Source organism: Cyprinodon variegatus, unplaced genomic scaffold, assembly GCF_000732505.1.
Source record: "Cyprinodon variegatus isolate N-32 unplaced genomic scaffold, C_variegatus-1.0 Scaffold5, whole genome shotgun sequence".
Taxonomy (NCBI): Eukaryota; Metazoa; Chordata; class Actinopteri; order Cyprinodontiformes; family Cyprinodontidae; genus Cyprinodon; species Cyprinodon variegatus.
This window is the reverse complement of record NW_015150458.1, coordinates 1890370-1916976: the sequence shown is the minus strand read 5'-3', so window position 1 is coordinate 1916976 and position 26607 is coordinate 1890370. Positions and strand designations below refer to the sequence as shown.

Here is a 26607-nt window from a genome sequence, read left to right as displayed (position 1 = left end):
TTGTTCAGCATGGGGGTGAGTAGAAAATGAAGGCTAATCATGTTTTGGGTGTAATATTCCTTTAAGCTCAAAACCGTCCATATCTCTGGCAGATTTGAATTTCAAAATTATTTCCTTTTAACCAAAACATTTGTGTCAGATAAGGAATGTCTTAAAAATTATAAAACAATATGCAGTGACTACTGATCTGTTTAAATTCACATCATGTTAAAAATGTTTTGGAAATTATTCTCTTAATTATTATAATTTTATTTTTTTTGACCACCCAAAACATGTTCAAATTGAAGGGAACCAGAGTTTATCTCAGTTGTTCCAAATTTGCCATTTGGCATAAGTTTCAAGACAAGGTTTTATGTGCTGGGAAGCTTAAACCACAGTCCTCCCAGTCTGCTTAATTTAGGCTTTTCTCTTTTTGACAAAGGATGCTTCCTTTACCTCTCTCTCAACCCATCTGTCCTTGCAAACATCACAACTTTAGTCCGATTAGAGTAATTAAACATTGAAAAGCTTCTTGAATGATATAACTGGTATTTGATTATTTTATTAGTTACATAGGTATAATGCCTCATCAACTCTGAACAGACTCTAATTGAAAATGTTAATTCTTATCAGAAGAAACCGATTGGTTGAATTAAAAAGATGAGCGTATATTATATATCTTTCAGGGGTATGATTCATTTTGGAATCCCCTATTCCTTTGTATACCCACATTGGATGCAGGTATTAAATGTGTCCTAAGGACGTAATGCACTGTTTATAGTTTATCACTGTGTTGCCATACAGCACAGAGGAGCTGCATCCATGACAGGATATGCTCAAAGAATGAGGTCAGCTGACTACCTGGATATACTGAATTAACAGGTTATTTCATCAGTTTGTTCCGTGATGGAATGGGTCATATATTCAGAGTGGCTGGCTAGCACAAGTGGTAGGTCACCTGTTCTGCAAACAGGAAGCCTGGGTCGTATCCCAGTTTGGTGTAATGAGCTGCCATAGTGGGTCTTTAAGACTCTTCACGCTAGTGCCTGCTTTGGGAAGTGGTATTTTTTTTATTTGATTTAATTTTGTTGCTCTGTACTTGTGATAGTGTAATGACAATTACTAATGAATTAAATATTAGATAAGAATATTTTGGAATTAATATTTCAAAATGAAAATGCCAGGATTCCTCAGGCTTCACATGTGAATGTGGTTCAGGGAGCATGAAAGATCTTTTTCACTCATGGACAGAGTCCAGACCTGAACCCCATTGAGAATCTTTGGGATGTGCTGTAGAAGACTTTGCAAAGTTTTTCATCATCGATCTTGGTGTAAAGTTAATTCAACACTGAGTGAAAACAAATATTGTGACGTTGCAGAAGCTTATCGAAACATCGCCATACTAGTGTGCCCTAATCAGTCCAATTAAATATTAGTGTGACTAATTATTTTGGTGGTGCCTTTTTTGGCTAGGCAGTGTAATAAAAAGGACAAAGTACACACTTATGCTACAGTGATAACCTACTTTAATGCACATTTCATATATATAATCACCAAACTTTAAGTGTTTTTGAATTACAACGAAATGCCAATAACACTAGTTGATGGATATCCATCCCCAGGTGTGATCATGTGAGAAAACAGGTGTTCAGGCAGTTTGCTGGTAAGGAAGAGGAGTAACATAGTTTCAGGTAGGAAATAAAATGGAAATTACACTGATATATACTGAGGATGCTTCTCAATTTATAAAAAACCACATTTTCATTGTAAAAGGACAGAGCTAATTTTCAACTGCAAACGTTCGAGGCAGCCACCAACTTTCCCACCAGGATATGTCCAAACAAAATCACCCTAAGGTCAAACTTACAATTTAGATATATTGCCAAAATCCCAAGACTACAGCTTAGACTCTTCAGATTTGAGTTGGCTTTATTGATGTAGTTCATGATTAAAAAAAAAGTGGGTTTTGAAGGATTGTCAATTGAATTTGTTCTGCTCTCATTCACTGTTTTTAATGCTGCACATGGATAAACCACAAGGTTTTCTTATCCTTTGGACCGATGAGATTAATGTACCGGTAGAAAAATGTGGCCTCAGCACACAGGGCAATGTCTTGTGGAAACCGAGTTCCATCGACACAGAGCACTTGAGCACAGTGGTAGAAAGGAAATGTTTTGTAGTCAGAGGTCCTGTCCCGGACGCAATGCAATCTACTGTAACTCATACTTCTATCCAGATTCACCGGTTTGACAGATGGCTTCATATGCAAGAGAGTCTTATTCCTCCTTGAATTAAATATTTTTCAGTATATTTAGTCACACTGGATCTTGGACTTTTTAATCATTGGATTATTTTAACAACTTGGTCCTAACTTGCTTAGCCTTATTACTTCTTCATTATTTACCCCCTGCATACAAGCAGTCCTGCACCTCCACTGTTATAGTAAATATAAACAGAGAACGTTGATTACAAAAAAAAAAGCAAAAGCAAAAATTAAGTGTGTAGCTTAGTAAAAACTGTGTATAGAAGTTGTATAACATGATCAGTCACCTTTAAAAATGAAATCATGTGGAATATATTTCCCCCATAATGATTATTATCAATTTTTATTTCCCTGTGAAGGTATCATGTTAAGATGCTGCAGAATAGACACTGCAGCCTGTGCCCTAAAGCACTTTATAGGTGCAAGTATGTGGAAAAATGAACCACAGATTATCATGCTAGAAAAACATGGTGCTATAGAATCAAACAGCATCGTAACTATCCATATCCTTAGTCATAGCAACCACAAAACAAGCAACCAAACTCTTGTTCTGTTTTTCTGAAAACTCTTTGACGCCTATCCATGAGTCTTTGTCAGTTCTGTCAGCTTCCGGCGGAGTGATCTGTGGTTGGAGTGTTGGTGTTTTTAATCACGAGGGCCATGCATTCCAAGTCAGATACACTCACTCACCCATCATCCTCCTGCATAGTGGAGTTTCTTGTTGTGTATAGGTTTTGTTTTAAGCCATTTGAATGATAAGTACTCTTGCGTCATCTCTGTAGAATGAGTTCCAGGAACAGGTAGTCGATACTTGGAAGCTAAAACCGCAATCCTCCCTCTCTGTTCAGCGATTGCTTTTCTCTTTTAACTAAAAGGACTTCCTTAAATCCTCCTTAGAACTGTCATCTCAGTCCAAGATCTGGAAAAAAAGAAAAACCTGAATCATAGATGGGTTTTTTTTTTTTCTTCATATTTCTCAACAAATGCTGTCAAGATTTTAAGTAGCAGTCGATTATAACGAGCAGTTTGTCAGCTCTAGTAATAATTGCTACTCAAACTAGTATTTCCAGTTTTCCTTCATCAACCAGTCAGAAAAACTTCAGCACACAATATTTTTTCTTACTCTGTGGTCGTGTTTTCATTTTTATTTTTTATTTTTTTTCAAACTTAAAAAAAGGAGGAAAAAAAACTACCAATATTCATATCCAACATTCACAGCCCTTGCTCAGTTAAAAAAATGATAGACATTTGCCAGCCTTTACAGTTAAGTCTTTTTTTTTTAACAATACCACAAGTTTTTCTTCTCATCCAGGAAGCTTTTTCAATTCAAAATGTCGGAATCAGCCTTGAGTTCAAAAGCTTTATAGATGAAACCTCCACCCCCATGCAGTGGACCAAAACATCTCGCCTGGGCAGCCAGGCCCCAACAGTTGCCCCTAACGACCCCCTTTCAGAGGCATATACCAGTATTGGGTATTGAAAGCTAAAATAACCCCAACGGCTCCCCATTCCTAAGGGACGGACCCGTTCTTATGGGTCAATTTGGATGTTTTCGAAGCCAAAACAACTTTTTTGTGCTACTCTATAAAGCTTTCGAACCTAACACTAATTCTGACATTTTGAATTGGAAAAAGCTTTCTGGATGGGAAGCGAAACTTGGAAGTCCAGTGGATTGTTCTTTACCTTTTTTTGGAATGACTATGACCTGTATGACAGAATATTCATCAACATATCCTCTCACCATAAAGAAAATCTTGAGCCCTTCTCTTCTCATCACTCAGTTTAGATGGCCAGCTATCTCCAAGATGCATCCTGTTGGTTCCAAAATGAAACTATCTATAAACAATTGAGGCCACTGTGCTCATTGAGACCTTTTAACTAAAGGAACATTTTTTATTATCCATCCCCAGATTTGTTCCTGGGAACAATCTTGTCTTGACAATCCAGTCTTTGATCTCATGCTTGGTTTTGCTCTGTCATGCGTCATTAACTTTGTGACAGGTTACCTCAGATCGAACATCACAAAACAAAAAGATTTCCCATTATCATTATTCAGTATTGTTTATAATCTCTTAAATGATACACCAGTTCCATCGTGGAATAATGTACATAGTAATAATAGGAAAGTGTGGAAAAAGAAAAGCCTGTAACCACTTTCCAGTTGGACTGTCAACCTGTGAGACAGGATGACGCATCATTAATCCTGTTAATGGAGGAAAGGTTGTTTTTTTTTTTATTATAGGCATATAAGGCTAATTGCAAAGCAAATTCTGCTGTAATAGTAACAATTTACCCTACAGAATAAAAAATTGTTTGATAAAGATCACTGTAAAATAAAAAAAATATGTATTCAATGTAATTCAAGAATACTTTGATACAACAGGTGAAATTAAATGTTATTAAATTTTTTTATTTTTATTTTCTTATTTGTTGTCTTGAACCTGTCGTAGATGTTGACAGCTGAAGGTAGGAAGAATCTTTTGTAGCTGTCAGTCTTGCACCAGAGCTGGAGAAGCCTCTGACTAAAGACACTGGTGTTGTTTCAGTCTTTTGAAAAGGATTCTAACTGTTATCTTTAATTCTTCATTTTATGAAGAATTAAGAGAGTGTGACCTGAAGAGGTCACACTCTCCACAACAGACTTATAGAAGACATGCAATATCTTTCTCAATACATTGAAGGACCTCAGCTTCCTTTGGAAGTACAATCTGCTCCATGCATTTGGTCTGTATTTTTCCCTAAAATGCACAACACAACCATCAAGGAACTCCCTATATCACTTCACTATGTTTTAAATAACTTTGATAGAATAATTTTACCATCCTTGTTTTAAGTGACTACTCTCGCCTTCCTATCTTGCTAACTATTTTGCATATTTTGATGTGTGTGTTATTTGTTTTTTCAATGCAAATCACAAGCTGATGCAGTATCTTTCCCCCTTATGGTTCAGCTAGACATTTCTCATTACTTGGTTTGGGCAAAGTGCTAATGAATGTTTCAAGAAACATTAAGATGATTTTTTGCCAAGCCAAAATATTCTCCTGTTCAATATTTAAGCGTTGTTACTAATCTTAATTTCTGTTGTTTGTCATGATACCCAGATGAGGACAATCTTACGAGGGTGGATGTGACCGCACTTCTAGTGGGACTCATCTGTGCTGGAGTGGTGCTGGTTGTTGTTGGCGTCTTGATCTGGTATATGTGTCAAGCCAAATGCAAAGGGGACTTCAGTCGTCGTGCAAGGTAAGCTAACTTCTCCATGCACACTTGGGGTAAGATCAGCGGTCTCATTTATCTTTTATTATTGCGTGGGATTTATACTAAAAGTTTGCATACATCCAAAAACTTTTTCAGATTTATCAAACCATGCACACACACCAAAAAAAAGGCACACATTCATGATCAATCTCACAAGCGACTTGTTCTTCCGGTTCAATTTGCATGTTTTCTAAGCCAAAACACGCTTTGTTTGGGCTACTCTATAAAGCTTCAAACTCAACACTAATTATGACATTTTGAATTGAAAAAGCTTCCTGGATGGGAAGCGAAATGTCTTCAAACTTGGAAAACAAACTCAACAGGATTTTTTTTAAAACTCTTTTGGAATGACTATGACCTGGATGACTGAGAATCTTCATCAGCATCTAGACTCCGACTTTACTAAAACCTTAAAGAATCACCAGGATATTGTCAAGAGAAGAGATTAGAGACATCATACAGCGCCTAAAGCTCTACCTTATGTTCGACCCTCTACACATAGGTGCAGTTTGACCGAGACAGAAATAGATGTTTTGGTGAGAGAAGTGGAGAGCTGGGTAAATGTGTTTGGTAGCCACCAGAATGTTGTAATAAATTAAAGGAAGAATTATGAATGGAAACAGTCTGATGGGTGGATTGATCAAAAAAACAATGGCTTCGAAGTCAGAATTCTCCTAAAAGTGCACACGCGTAATAAATGATCATGTGAGCAGTTTTATTTAAAACACGCACACACACACACATAGACTACCACGCACATTTTTAAATGTTCTATGTGTGTAGATTTAATACCACAAGGCCCCCAATATGTCACCAGCGTCAGCGTATGCTCCCTCTCTGCACTCGTAGATTCTCTCCTACCCTAGTCTGAATCTGTTTCTGTCCGCTCATGTCAACACTTGTCACTTTGAGGTCGGAACCAATGTGAGAAATAAGCTACCTTTTGATTGGCTACTGCAGGAGCACGCACTCATTCTTGTGATATAATTGGGCCTCGTGGTAATGAATCTGCACGCATAGATCCATAGATGTGGATAGTAGTTGAAACACGTATTTTAAATAAAACTGCTCATATCATGAGGCGCTTTGCAGACTTATATTAACTGCAAATTTTTAAGATTTTTAAGAATGTGGCAGTTTGTCCTACTTTTTTTTAAAGTGCAAATATACATCATACCTTTTTTTTTTTTTTACACTGATTACAGATAATGAAAAACTATTTCCATATTACTGTAATTCTACTCAAAGAATTTGCTCTAAGGTTCAGATCTTAGAACAATGAACCATTGATCTCTCAATGCACAAGACTGCAGGTCAGCATAATGCCTATCATTTGTTTATTGTTTTTTAATGAAACACATGTATCCTGCTTTTATACCTGCGCATGTTTATTTCCCGTTCTCGTATTACAGCTTGATCAAATTCAGAACATGTGTTTTTAATGAGCCATTTAACTCAGGATGTTTATTTTTGGTGACTATTGAATGTTCATTCATTGTGGGAGTAAATGGCATTAATTCCCAGACTTTTTTAATTTCGAACTGCCCAATTTTCTTAGGCTGAATTATAAGGATTTATTTTTAACGGGTTGATTTTATGGCATGGGACCAGATTTGAAGTCTGAAGTCTTGAATAGCCCAAATCAGAGGCTTAATGTTAACCTGCTTTATATCATTGTTGAAACATCCACATTTATGCAGGTTTTAATTGTCTCACTTTTAAGTTTTCTTTAATAGCTCAATCTCTCTCATGTCCTAAAGCATTTCTCTAGAAGGTATATTGGGAGGTCATCATACGCATCAGACTTGAAGCTTTTTATTTGGGACAAGGAGTTTGTTCCTTTGCTGCAATTTCTCAGATATTTAGTCAGTATTTTAGGACAAAGGGTAAACTAAATTACCTCTGAATGGCCAAAAAAACCTGGATAAGAAAGAAAGCTTATATATAATTCAGATGATCACTGGTAATCCTGCCTTTCTGTTTCTACTCCTAACTCTTAAAACCACTGCAGTCAGGAGCTACACATGACTCAAGTATGTTTTGTTATGACATATCATGGCAGCTGCTGTCCCATGTGGTTGCAGACACATTAAGCATAACATGATGTAAACCTTTCCCTTGTCCTCTCAGCTCCATCCGTGGACGTCCCAGGAGGAGCAATGCCTCCCTGATAATGCGAAGGTTGGATGAGGTCTCCAGACAGCCCCCTCCAGGATCCTCACACACTGTGGATGTAGAAGACCTTCCTGGACTACCCACATACGACCAGGCAATCCGATTAAATGGACAGCATGACTTACCACCTCCTCCCTATCCCGGGTAATATGAATTCATCCTTTCTTTTGTTTTATCCTCTGACACAGTGCTTACCTTTCTCTTTGTTGTTTCAGCTCGAGACCCGGGAGTATTCGACGGTAGGATCTTCAAAGAAACGTTCTCTGACTGAAAAATTAAAACCTTAATTTATAAGTAGCATCTACATCAAGATACTCTATTTTTACGTGACAGGATTACAGGTGTCTTTTTATATATATCCATCACCTTTATTAAGCTGTTTTTTCCCCCCAAAGTAGACTTTTTTTTTTTGTAAGATTACTATATATGTAATTCTTTTGTCCTTTATTTTAATGTCACCTCTGGCATTTTCAGTCTTAAAATGACAGCAACCAAAAAACAGGCAACATATTGTTGCAGTCAGGTGAAAACCTTGTTTCTGTATTTTATTGTTGTTAGTTTCTTGTAAAATTAATCCATTCTTGGACCCTTTCTGTGGTTTCATTAATAAATATACAGTTTGCTTTTTTTGACACTTTCTAATGGATATTTATATTCAGAAGGAAAACGCCTTTTCATTTCCTGAAAAGTAAAAACCTTTAGAGAGGCAATGTTTTTGTCTGACTTGTGTTGTTCTCTGCTGTGGTTATTTGAGGTTGATGTTTTGCATCGTTTTTAGCGTCGTCCACAATCTTTTTTTCTTTAGATGAATTTACGACCTGTTGAAGACATGCCAGATATGTTTTGAAACTTCAGGGCGGTTACCAAACAGATTTTTCTTGTAAATGAATTAAAAATCAAAACATCACTATGGTCTATCAGATGTTTTTACGAAGAAAACTGTTGCTCTGCTCAAATTGAATTAAGTTAGTGTTTCTAAATAGTTTTTTCTTTTGTTTTGGTTGATCATTATTATCATCTTAGTTTTTGGTTCCCCTGTTCTTAATGTGTGCTTGCCTGAACGTATAACATGACATGTAATGTAAACCAACCTCCTTTTTTATTTGAGCTTAATTATACAGTTGAATTTTGTTTGCCGTTTTTTTTTTCTTTATTTTATCCAAAGGATGTAGTAGATAGTGTGCTCTGAGTTGTTGAAACTGTTCCTCAGAGGAGCAGACTGTGTTTGTAACGGAGTTAAAGAGAGAGCTTCTTATGGATCACATACCAAGAAACTCAGGATATTAATTTCTGGGACAGAGACAATAAGCCTGAAGCTGCTTTCATTTCCTCGATGGTAAAAACTGCCATTAAATGGATGCTTATTTTATGCACTGATCTTCCAGCTTAGTCCATAATAATTTACTATTAATTTTTCACTTTGATTTCTTTTTTTTTTTCAATGAAAATGTGATTTGTTTTTTCTTCCTGCTTTCAATGTGACAAATGTAGACAATGGGCACCAAAACAGTCATGTGAATCCTTATTTTTCGATAACGGTCAATCCTGAGATGACTTTTGAAATGTATTTTAATATCATAGTTGATCTACATCAATGCTTCAGATATTTTAAGTTTTGAAAACTGCTCAGTCTTTTGAAATAATAGAAACACATATTAGCAAATGAGAAGTACAGCTAAAACCTCTGGATATAAAACCCTGAAAAACTTTGCTTCATCTGAACCAAATGCTGTAGTTTATGCTTCAATCTAATCTGCAAAACGGATGTTTTTCAAGATGTCAGAATTAAGGGATTTCATGAAGGAACTGTATTTTTCACATGATGTTAAGTAGAGTTTAAATCTAAAATATTTTATTTTAATAAAATTCTATTTTAATTATATGTGTCATTTGTTCTATTGCCTTGATTCTTCATACATTATTGGGAAAAAATCCACAAACATCTAGCTTGAGTTTCACTACTACAGTTAATAAAATCACCTTAGCAACTCTTATAGTGTTTAAAAGACCTTGTTTAATCTTGACTATATACTCTCCACTATTTGATACACAGTTAAGTTTTTTTTCTCTTACATTTTCCAAATGACTGGATTTTGTTAAATCTGAACTGAAACATTTCTTTCATACTCATTGCAGTGAGCTGTTTTAGATGTACATGGTTCTAATGTCTCAAATAAAAAAATAATTTAAAAGTGAGCTTAAGAAATTAAGTTCAAAAAGTCTGATGTGATGGTATACTTACATTAATTTCTATTTATTTATATTGTCCCCAAACTTTGCTTTTGCAGTAAAATACATTGTACGGCACAAAAAGAATTCTCACAGAAATATTGTGGCACTATTGTCCTCTAACAAGAATTTTCACCCAGTTGCTGACACCCACCTAAACAATGGAAGGTTAAAAAATGTTATTGCTAAAAATGCTAGCGGTTCAGAGAACTGTCTTAAACTATATTAATGAAGGCTTAAGTGAAAGTAAAAGGTGAGCTAGAAACGAGATGCTTTGATTTCCTGCATAGCGTTGGGGGATCAAAACACCTGGCCTGGTCAGCCAGGCCAACAATGACGACTCCCCCCTTTGAGAGGCATAGACTAGTATCAAGTATTGCAGACTCGCAAAGAACTCAAACATTTCTAAGGGGTGGATCCGTTCTTCTGGTTCAATTTGCATGTTTTCTAATCCAAAACAGGGCTTTGTTTGGGCTACTCTATAAAGCTTGTAACTCAACACTAATTCTGACATTTTGAAATGAAAAAGCTTCCTGGATGAGAAGAGAAATGTCTTCAAACTTGGAAAACCAAGTCCACTGGATTGTTTTTTGACTCTATTGGAATGACTATGACCTGGATGACTGAGAATCCTGACCAGCATCTAGACTCTGAACTTACTAAAACTTTAAAGAATCACCAGGATATTGTCAAGAGAAGAGATTAGAAACATCATACAACATGCAGATGATCTGAAAGACCCATTCAACCAATCTGGGTTTTTCTTACCCCTCACAAGGAATTGTCTCCTCAATAAAACAGCACTGATTAAGTTGAATTTTTAAGTTTAGGGACTGTTACATAGTTTCAATTAACCTGCACAGTAGACAAAATACAATTTAGATTTTATTATTCTGAACAAAATAGAAAAAATTTATTCTATTTAGCAAAATATACATTCTCTAAAGTTGCTTTTTTTAGTCTATTCATGCTTAAATATGATGACCACATTTCTTTTTTGGAACATCTGGAGTGATTTTTTTTTATTATCATTAAAGCTACAATGTGTAATTTTCAGCAGACTGCAGCGGCTTGAACCGCCCCTCTACATTACCACAATACGGAGGCCATCATGGTTCAAAACGGCTTCCACAACATTTGCTTTACCTATCTTTTGAAGTGAGGATGGGGTTATTTACATTAGATCACAGCATCAAATTCATACTTTCTTCAATACTGTTGTCCCAAGTACAATGACAAGTATACTAATTAGGAAATTAGAGATTAATTGACAGTTGTTTTAGTGAAGGAGACCACAGATACAAGCTTTGTTATTATAAAAATGGAAATAATGTTGAAAAAGTCTGGCTAAAAAAAAACTTTGACTGATGGCAGGAGAAAGATGTGAGTCCACCCAGAAAACAAAGCCCCAATAAAATGTAACAACTGGCGATTTAAATTGGCTGTCTTCATAATAATCATAATGACATCACAAAATGAATACAACATTACAGATTTCCAGAAATCCTATTCTTGACATCAGCTAATAGAGATGTCATTACAGATATCAACCACTTATTTTATGACTAGAATTCCAGATAACTCAATTTTAATAATGCCTATCTAAAATGTTGTTTGAAATACTTGCAAAAGAATTATGAGACTCAATTTTAACATAAAATAAGCAGGCTGACTAGTCAAATTTCTAATATAGGTAGCATTAAAGCATTCTACCTTGTCACAATTACAATATTCCTTGTCAGAACTGTATTATAGATATCACTAATTACATTACTAACAGTAGAAATAAAATTTTAAGTAATCTGAAATAACTTTTGTACAAGTAAGAACTACATTTCAGATATCTAGAGATCTTTACTTATTTTAAGTGGCTATTTTAACATATATTTGCTAGAATGGATATGTATTTCACGTATCTTTGATAGTATTCCTCCTATTTAAAACATCAGATATCTGAAATGTAACTCTTACTTGTACAAATGACGTCATTTCCCCCCATTCATCTGACAAGTGATGATAAGTTTAGCAGCAGGTCATTATTAATTGGTAATCCTTTTGGAGAAAGCCTGGTCTGATATGGAGAGATGGCTTCCATCCCATTTTGGATGGTGCAGAAGAAAATGATTTTAAAAAATCTTGAAAAATATATACAAAGTCTTAAAATGGAATAAGAAAAAAATAGTGTTCCCCATCAGATTAATGTAGTAGAACAAATTCATCCAGATTTGGGGTCAGTTGGTCACATGACCTGGAAGCTATTAAAGAAATATATATATTTTTATTATAAAAAAAATCTTGAAAGTAAACAAAGGCTTAAATGTGTGTGTACCCCATCAGCCTAATGTAATAGAATAATTTTAAAATGTATTTGAGTCGGTGGGTGACAAGCTATTGAGGAAAAGTCCCAGTTTGTATCTTTAAAAATGTTAAATCACTCAAAATGGAATAAAACAAGTGCACCTTACAGATGTTATCTGTTGGCATGATTTTATATCAGTTTCCTCTTTGCTGATCACAATATAAGGAGTTTATTGATTTTTGTTTCTCAATAGTTCTGGGTTCAAACATTTCTGAACGGTCACTAACTCCACAACCACGTGTGGGAGGAGGGAGCAGCTGAGAGACGCTGGCCGAAATCAGAGTCCCTCAGTCGGATCAACTATGAGCTAGATCCCGCTGCCTCCGCGGAGCTTCGACATCCAACTTCACACCAACTTCACCGCGTTTCTCTCCCAGGGTTCCCGGTGGGTCGGACGCGGGGCTGCTGTGATGTTTGCCCGCTGCTTCTCGAAGCTCCGGCGTAGAAGTGAACCTTTTACCGGATGATGGAGGAGAACTGGCCGGGCTCCACCATCGCAGACGCGCTAAATACTCTGGCTGCTCCTCCTCAGAGCGAAGCTTCATGGGCCTATGAGCGCGGCTCAGCTGCTACCAAACCGAGGTAGGAGCTGAAGGAGTGGGCGGCTCACCTCCCAAGGAAAGCCCGGTGATGGAGGGCCTAGTGTTTGCTTTTAAACACAGCTGCAGACGTTAGTTTGGGCTTTACTAATATATTTTAGGATATAAACACAGCTGTGGTTGCCTGCCTCCCTCAGCTAGTTTATGTTAGCAAACAGTAAGCATTGGACTATTGCTAGTTAAAGAACACTGGGACCTTTATTATGACATGTTTGATAAGTTTAAACCAATGCAAGTTGGACAACTAGTAGCCAGTTAGTTAGTTAGTTACTGAACCGACACAACTTGGTGTATATCTGTAGATTTTTACTATTGTCATTAATTACTTTATCTCTTATACGTTTATAAGAAACTAATTACGACGATAAATGGAACAGAATATCAAGAGTAGGAAGCTGAAGTGCATAAAACTCAATTATTTCTTTGTCTAATGATAGAATAGAATAGAAAATCCCACAATGGGGAAATTCAGGTGTTACATCAGCAAAAACATAGAGAAAATTGTCACAAATAATATGGACCTTAGAAAAATTTATAAGAATAAAACAATAGTAAAGATTTGAAAGATAAACAATAAAATACTGTACTGTAAAGTGCTTTAACAATATAAAAAACTCCACCTGGATAGTAAATAACTAATAAACAGCTATGGACATTTTTAGAGTAATGGATAAAATAGCAGCAACATCTGAAATGTGCAAAATGACAGCTGCAGGTTATTCAAATAAGGTAGAGAAACTGCTGAATCAGAATGAATGTAACTTATTGAGGTTGTTGGGAACAGTGGTGGTTATAGATAGAGTCTTAGGGCTGCTGGGAGGAAGGATCTGTGATAACACTCCCTGGTGATCTAAGTATCTTTTTTTTCTTGGCGCCTGTATAAAAGCTTGCATCATCTTGAGTTAGTGATACAATTTATGGAGATTTTTTTTTTACAGTTTTCCTGTAAATTGCTGGAGGATTTCTGGTCTTAAGTCAGAGGAATCAGTAAACATGCTATAATAAGCTTCTTTCCGTCCACAGATGTTTACCTTTTGGCTGGAAACAACAACAACAAAAAAACCCTAAATGTGGTGGCTGTTTGAGTATATAGCCATGTTCCACAACAATAATTTAACCTTATTGATCTCACATTGGAGAAATTTACCTTTGCATTTCAACCCATCCCCTTGGTGAGCAGTGGGCTGCCATCGTGGGGCACTCAGGGAGCAATCCGGGGTTAAGGGTCTTGCTCAGAGTGTGTGGGAGTGGGTTTCAAACTCACAACCTCAGGATTCCAAGCTCTACACCCTAACCACAAGGTTTCCACTCCCCTACATAGTTATCAGAACTTCAGGGTGACAACTATGTAAAATAATAACATTTTATTTTTGTAGCACCCTTCAAAGCAATTTAGATATTTAGACATTTTACAAAGTGATTTCTGCACAAATAAAAAGAACACAAACTAACTTTTCCAAAATACACAATACCTATGGCCAATCAGGTTCCATTTCCTAACATACAGCATTTGAAATAATTGCTTTCCAGTATTTGAAAACATTGTGAAAGACTTTAGTTGAGCTCTTCCAGGTATAGTAACGATAATCTTTAAATGGCTTGAATTTGTTACAGAGCACAGATACAGGGAGAGGCAAGTGGCTCCCAGTTTGGTGCCAGCAAATACTCTGTGTTTTGTTTTTTAAATCAGTTAGGATAATCTTTTTCCTTAAGCTTAATGTGTTACAAGAAACATACATGATTTGATAATAGATTGAAAAAGAGGAATTTATCCTCTGAAGCTGTGCCAGAAATGCTTTCGACTTGCAGTGTGCACAGTCAGTCTTTAAAACCTTGTGTCCTAAATTTGTTTATGGGTCCTCGATCAGGAAAAATTGTCATTAGCATGCTTAGGAAGGATTTCAACCATTTTAGTGAATATTTGCTCAGGGAGTCATATAAAATGAGCAGAACTTTAGCCATTGTGGACTGGCACCTTCTTTACCAGAACTTTTTTTTTAAAAACCTGAACTTTTTAAAGGCAGCTGTCAGGATTATTAAATCAACTGTGTATTTTCACCACCCACAATGTGGCTTGCTCTTGCTTGGGACAAAAATAAAACAACTTTACAAATTAATATCAGCTTTCTTTGTGCATGCAGTCCCTATAATGTTGCACCTCACCTTGATGGAGAGCTCGCCCAGCAGCAGAGCTTCACTACGACACAGCAGCTCCCGACCTACACTACAGCACACATCCCAGCTGCTGTATGTGAGTATTAGATTCTACAAGCTGGATTTATAAAAGGGCCAGGTCAGCTGAATGACTAACATTATCCAAGGCCTTAATGCTTGAGGATGGTTTTGATTTAAATAGCTTTGATTCTCTTTAATTTTGACTGTCAGGCACCCTTGAGTCTAGCAGTAATAATCCTGTGACCTCAATCATGAGCTTCCTGTCAGCCATGGAATCGAGAAGTCTTCAGGCTGGTCCTGTTCGTGCCTCGTTGGTTCCTCCTTTTAGACCTCCATCCTGCACCACTGGTAAGAAAACATACCCGTAGAGTTAATGTATACACAGAACGACTTCTTTTAATTATGCTTTTAAATCCTAGATGTTGTACTTTTCTGTACACATGCATATTCATGGCCTTTTATAATCTTTGACATCTCCTTTGTAGGTGCCAACTCCTCTTCTAGAGATCTGTATCTAACTGGTGCCCTGCCTTCCACAACCAGTTCCCCTTCTCCTGCTGTTCTGTCCACCTTTCAGCACACAAGTGCTTACCCATCAAGGAGCTATGCTACCAACACAACCCTAACACTTCCGGATGGTGCCTTCAGTGCTTCCACCAGTGGCCTGTTCTCTCACCATGACCACCTGCTTCATCTTAAACCCAGCCAGGCTCTGCTGCCCACTGCCCTGGCCTTCAATCATCTTTCAGCGCCTTCTGTGGGCTCAGCTCTGCCGGTGGATTCCTCTACATACCGCTCAGCCCAGGAGTCAGCCCCCCACCTACTGCAGCCCCAGTTTAGCCTTGTTCCCTCTGCTTTGCACACCCCTCATGGTGCCCCACAGACCTATGGAGCTATTCAACGTGAATGTAGTGTGATCAAGCACCACCAGAGGCCTTGTAGTAGCCACACGGCATCAGAAAAAATAGGCAACACAGAAGACTCCTTGCAGGAATATTTTGTCCCAGGCGGTGAACCAGATATGTCTTATCCACAGGACCCCTCCCGTCGCACACCAGTATCTTGCAGCTCATCTTCGAAGAAGGAATCCACACAAGGGGTCAATAGATCCCCCCAACCTAAAAGCGACATTGGAACTCAGCCTTATTCATCCACTTTGCTGAAAAGTGCAGAGGATTCTACCCGGCTGAATTCACACACTGCAGAGGATGGAGAGAGTAACACTCAGAAACTGACAACAGATTCCTCATCTACTCAGAAGCAAAACGCTGATGTTGCCAGTCAACAAGCATCCCAGATATCTGGTCTTATGTCAGACAGTTTGTCTCAGACTTATGTGACCCCTCAAACACAGTCACAGACCTCCCATTACCCCTCAGAGAATCTTTCCTCACTTTACACTACCTTGGTGTCCCACTCAAGCCACTGTGATAATATGGTGCCCATTAGCCAAACTCTTATTCATACAACCACTCCAGTGCTGAGTCAAGAGCAGATCCAGTATGGAACCCATGTTCAGAGATTATGCCAAGATAATTTCTCAGAGATCTACCCAAGTGCCCACTCTCAGGGTGTCCTGAATGTGCCATTTACGTCTCAGAATAATGAAGTTTCGGCGACACACTCTCAAAGCTTCAACACAGCTCAGTCTCTTAACTCAGTGTTCCAGTCCACATGTATGCAAAGTCTTCCTACACCTAATTCTATGGTGGAATACAAACCCTTACAGGGGTCGGTGGGAGGTACAGCACATACCATTGTTTCCCACCAGCAGACACAGTCTCACAGTGTTTTATCTGTACCTTTGCCTACATATTCTTCACCTGCTCAACAGGATAACATATCTACCTTACAGGAAGCAGGGCCAACATATGCCAAACAAGACCTTCCACCCCATGACAGCGAGGCACTAAAGCAGGTGTCCATTGGTTCTGGTGCTGATAATAGCATGATCACTCACAAAATTGTTATCTATGTGGTTTCACAAATGGATGATCACAAACCACAGATTGTTATTCGAAACAATTCTCAATCTGATGAGCAATTTCTAGGAGTCTGCCATGCAAATCAAGCACAGATAAAGGATGGACATGTAGGTTCAATGACCCAGCAGCAGGTATGTCTAAGCAGTGTCAACGGTGATGAAGTTGCTAGCTCAGAGACCTCTAACACTCCTGTTTCCTCACATGGACCTATTAGTAAAGAGCAGCTTAACCAACAGCTCAGAACTCCTGAGCCACATCCACAAAATCAGCAATCCCACACTCAGCCCCAGAGTGAGATTCCACCTGCCCATTCTTCTTATATGTCATTCCCTAGTTCTCAGGTGTTTCTTGAGTCCAACCAGGTGATTCCTGTCCAGCAGCCTCTTGTCCACCAAAGTCAGAACACTTCAAATTTGGTATTGGTGCAGGGTGTTGAACCAGCCCAGGGTTTGGGATCAGTTCACATCCAGTACCACCAGGTGGATCGAGACTTGCTTTGCACCAATGTCACTGAAAACCTGAGTCAACAGACTGTAGTCATGTCTGAACCAAGCTCACAGTGCTCTTCTTCCACAAACCTCCATTACAGCCAGACGGCAAATCAGCGGCCAAATGATGGCAAAAGTCAGTTTGCTCTTGACTCTATTTGCTTTCCAGACTCGATGCTCTTAGCAGATGAGAGAAATATTTTGTCAGATGTCGACGACATCTTTGCTGCTACAGAGGCAGCTTGTGGTGTCACACCTCAAGATTTTGTCAAAGCAGCATCATCTTCTGACATCAAACTGACTGCAATGTCAAGTCCTGTGGATTCCAAAGGTCATCTCATGACTGTGGATATAAGCCAGATGTCACCTAGTTTCTCCTCAGCACAACATCCTCCGGTCTCCAACACTCACTGCCACACTATCAGTATGACACTAAATGGTGCTCACATGGCTACAGCCAGCCAGGATCAGTCTGTTGGCCACAACAGTTACAATAATCTCACTATAAATGGGGATGGAAGGATCTCTGAGAGCAGCTTCCAGTTAGCTAGACAGGTGTTAAGCTCCCTAGGTGTCTCCAATGGAGTCAAAGATAGTACTAGATATACAGGTATATCCAATGGAGGCCAAGATGGTACTAAATATGCAGAAACTCAAAAATCTCTTGGAACTAAAGACTCACCAAAAAAGAAAACACGCTCCAAGTCTAGAACAAAACCAGGTGGTCCTGAGGAGGGAGAGGGATTCACTAGACCGACCATGCGGGGTGGACAAACTAAGTGCCAAATCTCACGGGGCAGTGATGCCAGTTCACCATCTGCCGCAAATGGCACACGGGACAGTGTTCCTCAGCGTGAAAGAATCCAGCATAAGATCCGTGAGGTGGAAGAGAAGCAGCCAGAGGGTGTTGAAGCAGCCCAACGTTTGGGACCAGTTCACGTCCAGTACCACCACATGGATCGAGGCTTGCTTTGCACCGGCGTCACTGAAAACCAGAGTCAGCAGACTATAGTCATGTCTGAACCAAGCTCTGTTTGCTCTTCTTCCACAAACCTCCATTACAGCCAAATGGCAAGTCAGCAGCCAAATGACGTCAAAATGACTGCAATGTCAAGTCCTGTGGATTCCAATGGTCAGCACGCAAAGGACAGTGTTCCTCAGCAAGAAAGAATCTGGCAGAAGATCCGTGAGGTGGAAGAGAAGCAGCCAGAAGTCAAAACCGGTTTTCTTGGCTCCTTCTTAGACTTTATCAAATCAGGCCCCAAACAGCAATACTCTCCAAGCAATACGAGAACAAGCAGTCGTCCAAGAAAACCCTCCTCTTGCTCCAAACCTTGTATTTTGCCTTCTTTGCAACCGCAAGTGCTGACTCTGCCTAGGCCTTCACTTCCCCAGGAGAGTCCAGGTTTAAACTCCCAGCAGAAACATCTGGAAAAGGATCTGCAGAAGAACCTGAATGACTGCAACCGACGTTGCTCATTCAGCTCAGACGAAGAGGAGAGTACTGGGAGGAATCAAGCTCTTAGGAACAGCATCAGCTCAGCTCTCTCAGCTCTGGATAAGTCTTCAGATGGGAGAACAAATGCAGGTAATGGCCTCCTGCCTTGACTTAGAAAACATCAATCAGTCAGCCTGTAATTAAGTGTTCAATGTTTTGTCGAGCAAGTTTTGGTGGACCGTTGTTTCCAGAGATTAAATTCGACTGTGTGTTGAATGAATTAGATTTATTTAATGTTTTGGTCATAGCCTAGCATTTTTAGTCAATAGAAAACAGATTCTGCTGGGGATGAGTAGAGTTCTTTAAAGCAGGAAATTAAATTAAATTAGATTTTTGCAAAACTCTTTTGAGTTACTCTTGGTCATGAATTTGTTTTTTTGAGACAGGCAGGCTAAAATGACTCCTCATCAATATTATACATTTCAACTCCTTCCTTAGATAACCAAGTTCAGGTGCCAGTAATGAAGCCAGTCAAGCTTACCGGCTTGCCACCAGTATCCACACCTGCTCCGGTGGGCCCTGTGCCAGTGGCCTCTGCACCAACTACAGTCTCAGCAGCGAAGGAGTTTTTGACCAAAGAGACGACTGTGGCCATTGAGGGGCTGACGGAAGGGGAGCCATCTGACAGCGAGGGAGAGGGGATGTATCGAGAGAGAGATGAGTTTGTCATCAAGAATGAGGACATCGAAACATTTAAGGTACTTTGACTTTTAGTGACCAAAGAGAAAGTTAAGAGTTAGGCAGAGTCATCAAGTTGCTGTTTCAGAATCTGTCTCTTTCCTAACCCCACCCTCCTGCCAAATACCGATCTCCACCAATCCAAATGGCAACCAACTATGAGATTGACCTTTCACCAATCTATGATGATATAATACTCTATAATGTAGAACATAATAGAAATTCCTTTAGTTTATCTTCTCCCACTTAATGAATAACCTTCGGAGAATTGTTCCCTCGATCTCAGCAGCGTACACAGTCCCCCGGATAATGAACCAGGTTTAGATAACATCAAATGATAAGCTTATATTGAATTATTTCAACACCCTTCCTGCCCTTTATGTGAGAAATATCCTCCTAGCTTCACCTGAAAAACTAGGGTACAGCATTGTTTTAGGGGTAGAGTGCACAAACCGTGCACAGAGGCCTCAGTCCTTAATGCAGCTGTACCAGGTTCAAGACATGGAAAGAAGTGCCACAGTATAAAACGAGATATTTTTAATAAAATAATGATCCACATGCTAGATACATCCTTTAGCAACAGCTTAACTTTAATGTGACTGAAATTCAAGGGATCGATAGCAGGTTTTGGTCTGAGAAAGGTATCCTGAAATTTGATGTGCACACCAACTCAACCAAGATATTTTTCTAACTGGTTTGTTTTTACGAATTATATAGGATGTGTGTCGCAAAGATGCTGAGAAAATGTTTGAATTCCTTTATCGAAGCGTTTTAATAGCAGTTAGCAGACTTAGATCTGCTATTTATCATTGAAGATTTGAAAACAAAAGATGACTTCCCTCTATTACTTAAGTGTCATTTTTTATACCAACGATCTACTGCTATGACCTGAAACCCAGCTTGTTTTGCATGTCTTCAGGTCACAATGAGGGCAGGGGTTGAGCCTCCGGCTATTTGGAAGGTCCAGAAAGCACTACTTCAGAAATTTGTGCCTGAGCTGAAAGATGGAAAGAGAGTATTCTCTGCCACAAACAGTGTAAGTTAACTCAGACTATGGATGAATCAATTATAGTATCTCTTAACGTCATGTAAAACCTTTCTGTGCATTGCAGTACCTTGGATACTTTGGTGATGCAAAGACCCTGTACAAGAGAGTGTATGTGAAATTTTTGGAAAATTTTAACAAAAGGGAGTACGTGCGAGTTTGTAGTCGGAAGCCACGCAGAAAGCCTATGAGTTCGCTAAAGTATGTTGATAAATCTGCACAAGTAGGTTTGTCCAAACGGCTTTTCAGCAATGTAACCCTCTTTCTGTCTCTCAGGGCTATTCAAATGAAAGCTTTGCTGGGGCTGACGAATCCGTCAGCTTCCCAGAACCAAAAGCCCTGGCCCAAACAAGTGAAGTCGCGGGCAGATTCACCGCCCAAAAAGAGGAAAAAATGGAAAGAGGATTTTTCATCGACTCCCTCAGCATCATCTGCAGAAGAAGGTACTGTGAAGGATTTTCTTTTTTACATAAATACTTGAATTTTTCTTTCATTTTCATTATTCCTTTCTATTCTGTCATTTCCCCTTTTTGTCCACTGATGTTTCGTCTCGGCTGAACTCACTCAGAGTTAAACGCTCCATTTACTTCACGGCTGCTCAAGCTCAACATGAGAACTATGAAGGACACGTTCAAAAGCTTTGTTGAGCTCCTCATTAGTGTCGCTTTAGACGAAGATGTGATGACAGCGCTGGAGAGAGCAAATGGTTTGTGATCTAGTTTTCCGATGCCATTTGATTGCTCTTATTAAGGATTTAGAACGTTTTCCATGCTTCTTATTATAGATGAGTTGCTGCTGCCACATATGAAGAAAGTAGATGGGATGATCAGTGACATCAGGAAACGCTTGCTTAACAAACTGCATATAGGGCAGTTCTTAAAGGTGAGCTTTTTTTGACCTTATAATAGTCAAACCTTTTCCTTTTTCTAACTTAGCTGGTTATTTTGTTCTTTTTTTTTTTCCCCAGACGGCTTTAGATAGCTTCCCGGAAATCTCAGTAGTAACTGAGCTGAAGGATGGTGAAACCTCAGCCGTTAAAGTACGTCTCAGTGGGAAGGCCTACGACAAGAACACTATGAAGCCTTACGAGACCCTGGACCAAGTGATGCGGGTCAGGCTTGTAAAAAGCATTGTTATTTAGCTGAGTCCAGCAGAGGGCGCAGTGTCACCAGTTTTTGCTTCTCCTGTCTTCCAACCTCTATCCTCAGGCTTACTTTGCAGCATATTTCTGTGCTCTAACACACTTAGGGTTAATAACCTTATTAGGAAGGTCTGCATAGACTAGTCTGCTCTAAGATGAGGATTTTATCTCTCCAAACTACTGATATTCAACCCTTTTTAAGAAGAGTTTTCTGTAACAGTTAGTTTTCTAGATGCGTATTTCTGTCGCCTTTAATTTAAACATAAAGATGCTGACTATAACCTATTCCAGTATGTTAAATTGAGGTGTAAATACATTTATCCTGACTACAGATTATGTACACACAGAGCTCTATCATGATTTTTTTTCTGTCAATCTTCAGTCATTTTTTTTTTTTTTTTGCTTACAGCTTACAGACCCAAAATGTAACATCAGAATACTAGATACGACTAACTTGATAAAACAGTTGTTTTGTTTTCTTTTTCTAATCAAAAAATTTCTGCCGACTGAAATATAATTCAATTCAGTTTATTTATATAGCGCCAATTTACAACACGTCCTCTCAAGGCACTTTACAGAGACAATTCAACCAGATCATACAGTCAGATTGGTTGACAGTTTTCTATCTGAGGAAAACTGGCTTATTGCATTGACTCGAAGGCGATCCCTTACACCAAGCATGCTTGTAGCAACAGTGGAGAGGAAAAGTCCCTTTTAACAGGCAATAAACCTCCAGCAGAACCAGGTTCAATGTGAGTGGCCATCTACCAAGGCCGACTGGGGTTCAAGGATTTATAGACATACAGAAAGAAGCAGTGATACAAAGGGTAACTGTCAACCAGCTCCACAGGAAACACACAGCTGGGCAGACGAGCTCCGAGCCAGCTCCCATGTCAGAGGATGAAAGAGAGCACATACAGTTAGTTACAGCCAGAGAACCAGGACTACTCTGAAAAACAGGCCGAGCTCCAACATCTACAAACAAAGGTGTTGATGGCAGCAGCGTAGCTGATTTTTCACTCCAGGATGGAGTCACAGCCAGACAGGAACAGACCAAATGAAACTACTATGAGAAAAAGTAGAGAGAGCATAAGTGCAAAGTGGGACAATAAATAGAATGAGGCAGAATGATGAAAATGGGTCCCTATGTCCTCCAGCAGTCTAAACCTACAGCAGCACAAATGCAGAAAAAAGCTCTGGATAACCTAAGTATTTTGGATGAGGTAGGATGAGATTCACATTTATTGTTAAACTGCTTGAAGCATTCATCTTTGGTGAGGGGGGAAGTTATCGCTGAGCTGTAAATGTCTGCTCTAGCTTAATTTCAAAGAAACAACTATTTGCTTTCCATTGCTTTGTTGTTGATAGATTAAAAGAAAAAAACTTCACATCACGAAGCTTTGCCAAAGACAGTGCAGTTTTTTAACATCACAGTTTTCCTCTTTCAGGAGTATTCTGTGGACCAGCAGAAAATTCAGTGGTTCTCTCTGTACCACTCTTTGGAGCATTACAAATACCACACCTACCTCATGTGCAAAGATAAGGTAAGGAATAGCTTACAGTTTGTGTTTGTGATTGATAAATTGACTTTATTGATCTCACAGTGGAGAAATGTGCTCGTTACATCACCTAACATAGTCAAAGGAGAAGAAGAAGGTGCCAAATATAACCTTTTTTTTCATATATATATATATATATATATATATATATATATATATAGAGTAGGATCATTATACAGGGTTTATTGCACAGAGTGTTTACATGGGTATTTATATAGATGGATATTTATATTCATATATGTAGTTATTGCACTTTCAGTTCTATAGAAACACAGGTTGTTGCTCAGGTTATGAAATAGTAATTGCACTTTATACAGTGCACAAGTTATTGCTAAATTTGTTACTTGCAGTGTCCCGATGCAACTTTTTCCTTTTCGATACGATACCGATATTGACCTGATTTCACTATTAGCTTTAATCATACCAGCTTTTATTGCTTGTTTTATCCTGTAGAATGTTAGAAAAGGCTGGATCAAGTAATGCTATTAAGACAGTTAACAAAAATCAAGAAAAACAACTGGCCCACCTACAGTAAAATTAACCAATTGGATCATATCTAATATCCATTTTTGGGCTGATATTGGATATAAAAGTCGCATAGGGACACCCCTATTTGTAACACTTATTCCTTTTTTGTATTTTACAAAAACAAATTAATTTGGGAAATGTTTTTTTTTTTTGTACGGTACTTCTTCAGTCTGGTTTTGTTTCTGTGTGTCGTCTAGGTTGCTTCGCTGCGGTTGCAGGACGGCAACCTGGGGCAGGAGGAGACAATCCAAAAGTGCCTGCAGAACGAAGCTTGGGTAGAAGGACTCTTTGATCATTTTGAAGAGCTAATCAGTGAAGTGCAGCAGGTCTGCAGATGATTAAGCCATGGCAGACTAGGTTTAAAAACAAGGAGAAACAAAAACAAAGTACAACGCTTAAACACAAGAGGATGTATTAAGTGACAGTGGCAGCAGAGGATCCATCTCTCCAGCCACAGAGATCCGAAGCGAACACAAAGCTGTAACTTGATCAACAGAAGACTTTCTTTTTGGGAAGCTTTTTGGAAGACTTACACATGGTGCGACTCGTTTTCTTTGTACGCTTTTATAGTTTTTTGGGCCCGTGTTTTATGGGCCATTTTTATAGGTTTCTATTGGCTTTTCTACTATCCTTTTTTATTTTGGCCATATAATAACCTCTGATAGATAGAAAACAGTCGCTCTAGGAAGTGAACTGGAACAAATCAAAGGCAGCTGGATCATATATCATTTTAATAAGCCTTCATCCATCATTTAAAGTAGACTTACATGCAGAGATTATATATTGTAAAAAAGAAAATAAATATATATATATAACTAGTTTATGCTGTTAAACATCAATTCCTGAATGGAGAGCCAAATTCTTCATGTAATGTACATTTTGTAGAAAGACAGCAAGGTGAAATCCTCAGCTGTTCTGCTGAGTAACTTAACAGCTGCAAATCACGAATGTTGAACTTGAAAGCATCACACGCCTCTCTCCCCATGAGAAGGGTTTTAATGGAACCTGCACAGTTACTGGTTTTATCGGACAAAAAAACGTTACTTTGATTTGTTTTAGGAAAAATAAATAACTCAAGGTTGTCTTTATATTGTCTTATATACAAAGCCCATGTTTTATGACATAAATATATATTTTTCACTGAAATAATTATTGTGCTTTGAAGATATTGGTTGTTTTCATTGTCTTTTTACAGTTCTCACAGATTCCTGTTTGTGAGCCAGAAATGTTGAAATCACCAGTTCTTTTTTGCAGTTTGTAAATAAAAATGGCACATATAAGAAATCTACTTTGCAAGCCATGTGTTCCTAAAGTGTGAAAAATTTTTAGACTTTCTAGAAGATTACACGGGAGCTTTTTATGGTGGCTTTCACACTTGGTAAAGTTGTTGAAGTAAATTCATTTCTCATTGCATTTTCCTATTTCCGTGCTGAATCTTTTTGAAAAATCCTGCATTTCAGTACATTTTATACATATTCCTGTTTATTTTATTGTCCTAGACGTATATATATTAATCTCTTCAAGATGGAATGACAGAAAACAATCATGCAATCAGGTAAGCCAGAGGAGGATGCCTGATTGAAACTTCTTAGTTATCAGTTGTGTGACTGTGGATGCAGCCACCAAATGTTCAGAGCGATGTAATGACGGTAAACGACATGGCAGCAAAGGGTGGATTCCTGGGCTTAAAAAGTTGATTCAATGCCAGGGAAAAGCCTTTGGAAGTATAGTTGAGATCCGTGATACTGTGGGACTGGTCTTGAACCTTTAAAAAGGAGAACAAGAACTTTGAAATGCCTTAAACCTGAAAACCATTCATTTAGTCTTCCTTATTGAATACGATACACTGCTAAACTAAGAGAGACGTGTAAACAAACAAGGATTTAATCTTGTATAGCCTCCTGTAAACTTGATTAGTTTGTTTAACTGAACAGAAAACCGTTTTTCAAGGCGGTTTGTAAAAAATGTTTCTCTCCTTAGGAAAAATTGGTTGATTTTTAGCTTTTTGTAAACACATTACCAGGAGTGCTTTATATATCTACATTAAAAGGCTTCTTTTAATTAAAACGAGGATGACCCAATCCACTATTCCTATAAGAAATCAGTCCAATATCAGCGTGGACTGGAATACTGGAATAAATCAGCCTGTATCTAAAATCGACGATCAGCAAGGGGATAGAAACACTCCCCTTCTCCCTTCCTCTGTTTACAGTTTTAGGCACTGGTTGAGAATAAATGGGTCAGCTGCTCCCATACTTGTTAACTGTTTTCTGAGTAATATCAATTGGTCAGGCCTTAAAGAAATCTAAGGTCATTTTTTCTCAAAATAAGTGCATTTGTTCTTGAATTGAGGAGGTAAATGAGACACTTCGCCAATGGAAATGGGCAATTTACATATAAAATAAAAACAAAAACAATTGGATTGTCTTATTTCAACTGCATATTATCTAATTATCTTAATTTAAAAGTAAGAATGTTCATTCCATTAGCAAATTATCTTATTTACCTACTTAATTTAAGGGTAAACACACTTAATTTAAGAAATGTTGACTTATTTATTGATTGTTTTTGCCGTGTAAAAGTAAGACCTGTTCCAATATTTTATCAGGTCAATATCTACATCAGTCAGTCCTAAATGCAGCAATATC

General features: G+C 38.3%; 2 protein-coding genes across 2 annotated transcripts in view; both read left to right on the top strand.

The window, feature by feature from the left end:
• prrg4 (proline rich Gla (G-carboxyglutamic acid) 4 (transmembrane)) overlaps positions 1–9701 on the top strand; it is a 13239-nt gene extending 3538 nt beyond the window's left edge. Inside the window, exons 4-6 of the mRNA XM_015373708.1 lie at positions 5344–5485; positions 7631–7819; positions 7891–9701. Of these exons, the coding sequence (XP_015229194.1) occupies positions 5344–5485; positions 7631–7819; positions 7891–7918 (359 nt within the window). The 3' untranslated portion in view covers positions 7919–9701. The remainder of the gene's footprint in view (positions 1–5343; positions 5486–7630; positions 7820–7890) is intronic.
• A 2732-nt stretch (positions 9702–12433) lies between these two features.
• qser1 (glutamine and serine rich 1) lies at positions 12434–25327 on the top strand. Its single transcript, XM_015374189.1, has 13 exons — positions 12434–12845; positions 15004–15113; positions 15248–15385; positions 15523–19098; positions 19447–19706; positions 20606–20722; positions 20799–20932; positions 21008–21174; positions 21300–21437; positions 21516–21613; positions 21699–21842; positions 23321–23416; positions 24157–25327. Exons 1-13 carry the CDS (start codon positions 12727–12729, stop codon positions 24295–24297), a joined length of 5238 nt encoding a protein of 1745 aa, XP_015229675.1. The 5' UTR covers positions 12434–12726; the 3' UTR covers positions 24298–25327.
• Positions 25328–26607: the final 1280 nt, after the last annotated feature.

Bases quoted from the DNA above. Each gene is read 5' to 3' on its own strand.
- qser1 (XM_015374189.1), top strand. From the start codon at position 12,727: ATGATGGAGGAGAACTGGCCGGGCTCCACCATCGCAGACGCGCTAAAT. The intron at 15,386-15,522 runs GTAAGAAAACAT...TCTCCTTTGTAG, and splicing joins ACCTCCATCCTGCACCACTG to GTGCCAACTCCTCTTCTAGA. The intron at 21,175-21,299 runs GTACTGTGAAGG...GAACTCACTCAG, and splicing joins AGCATCATCTGCAGAAGAAG to AGTTAAACGCTCCATTTACT.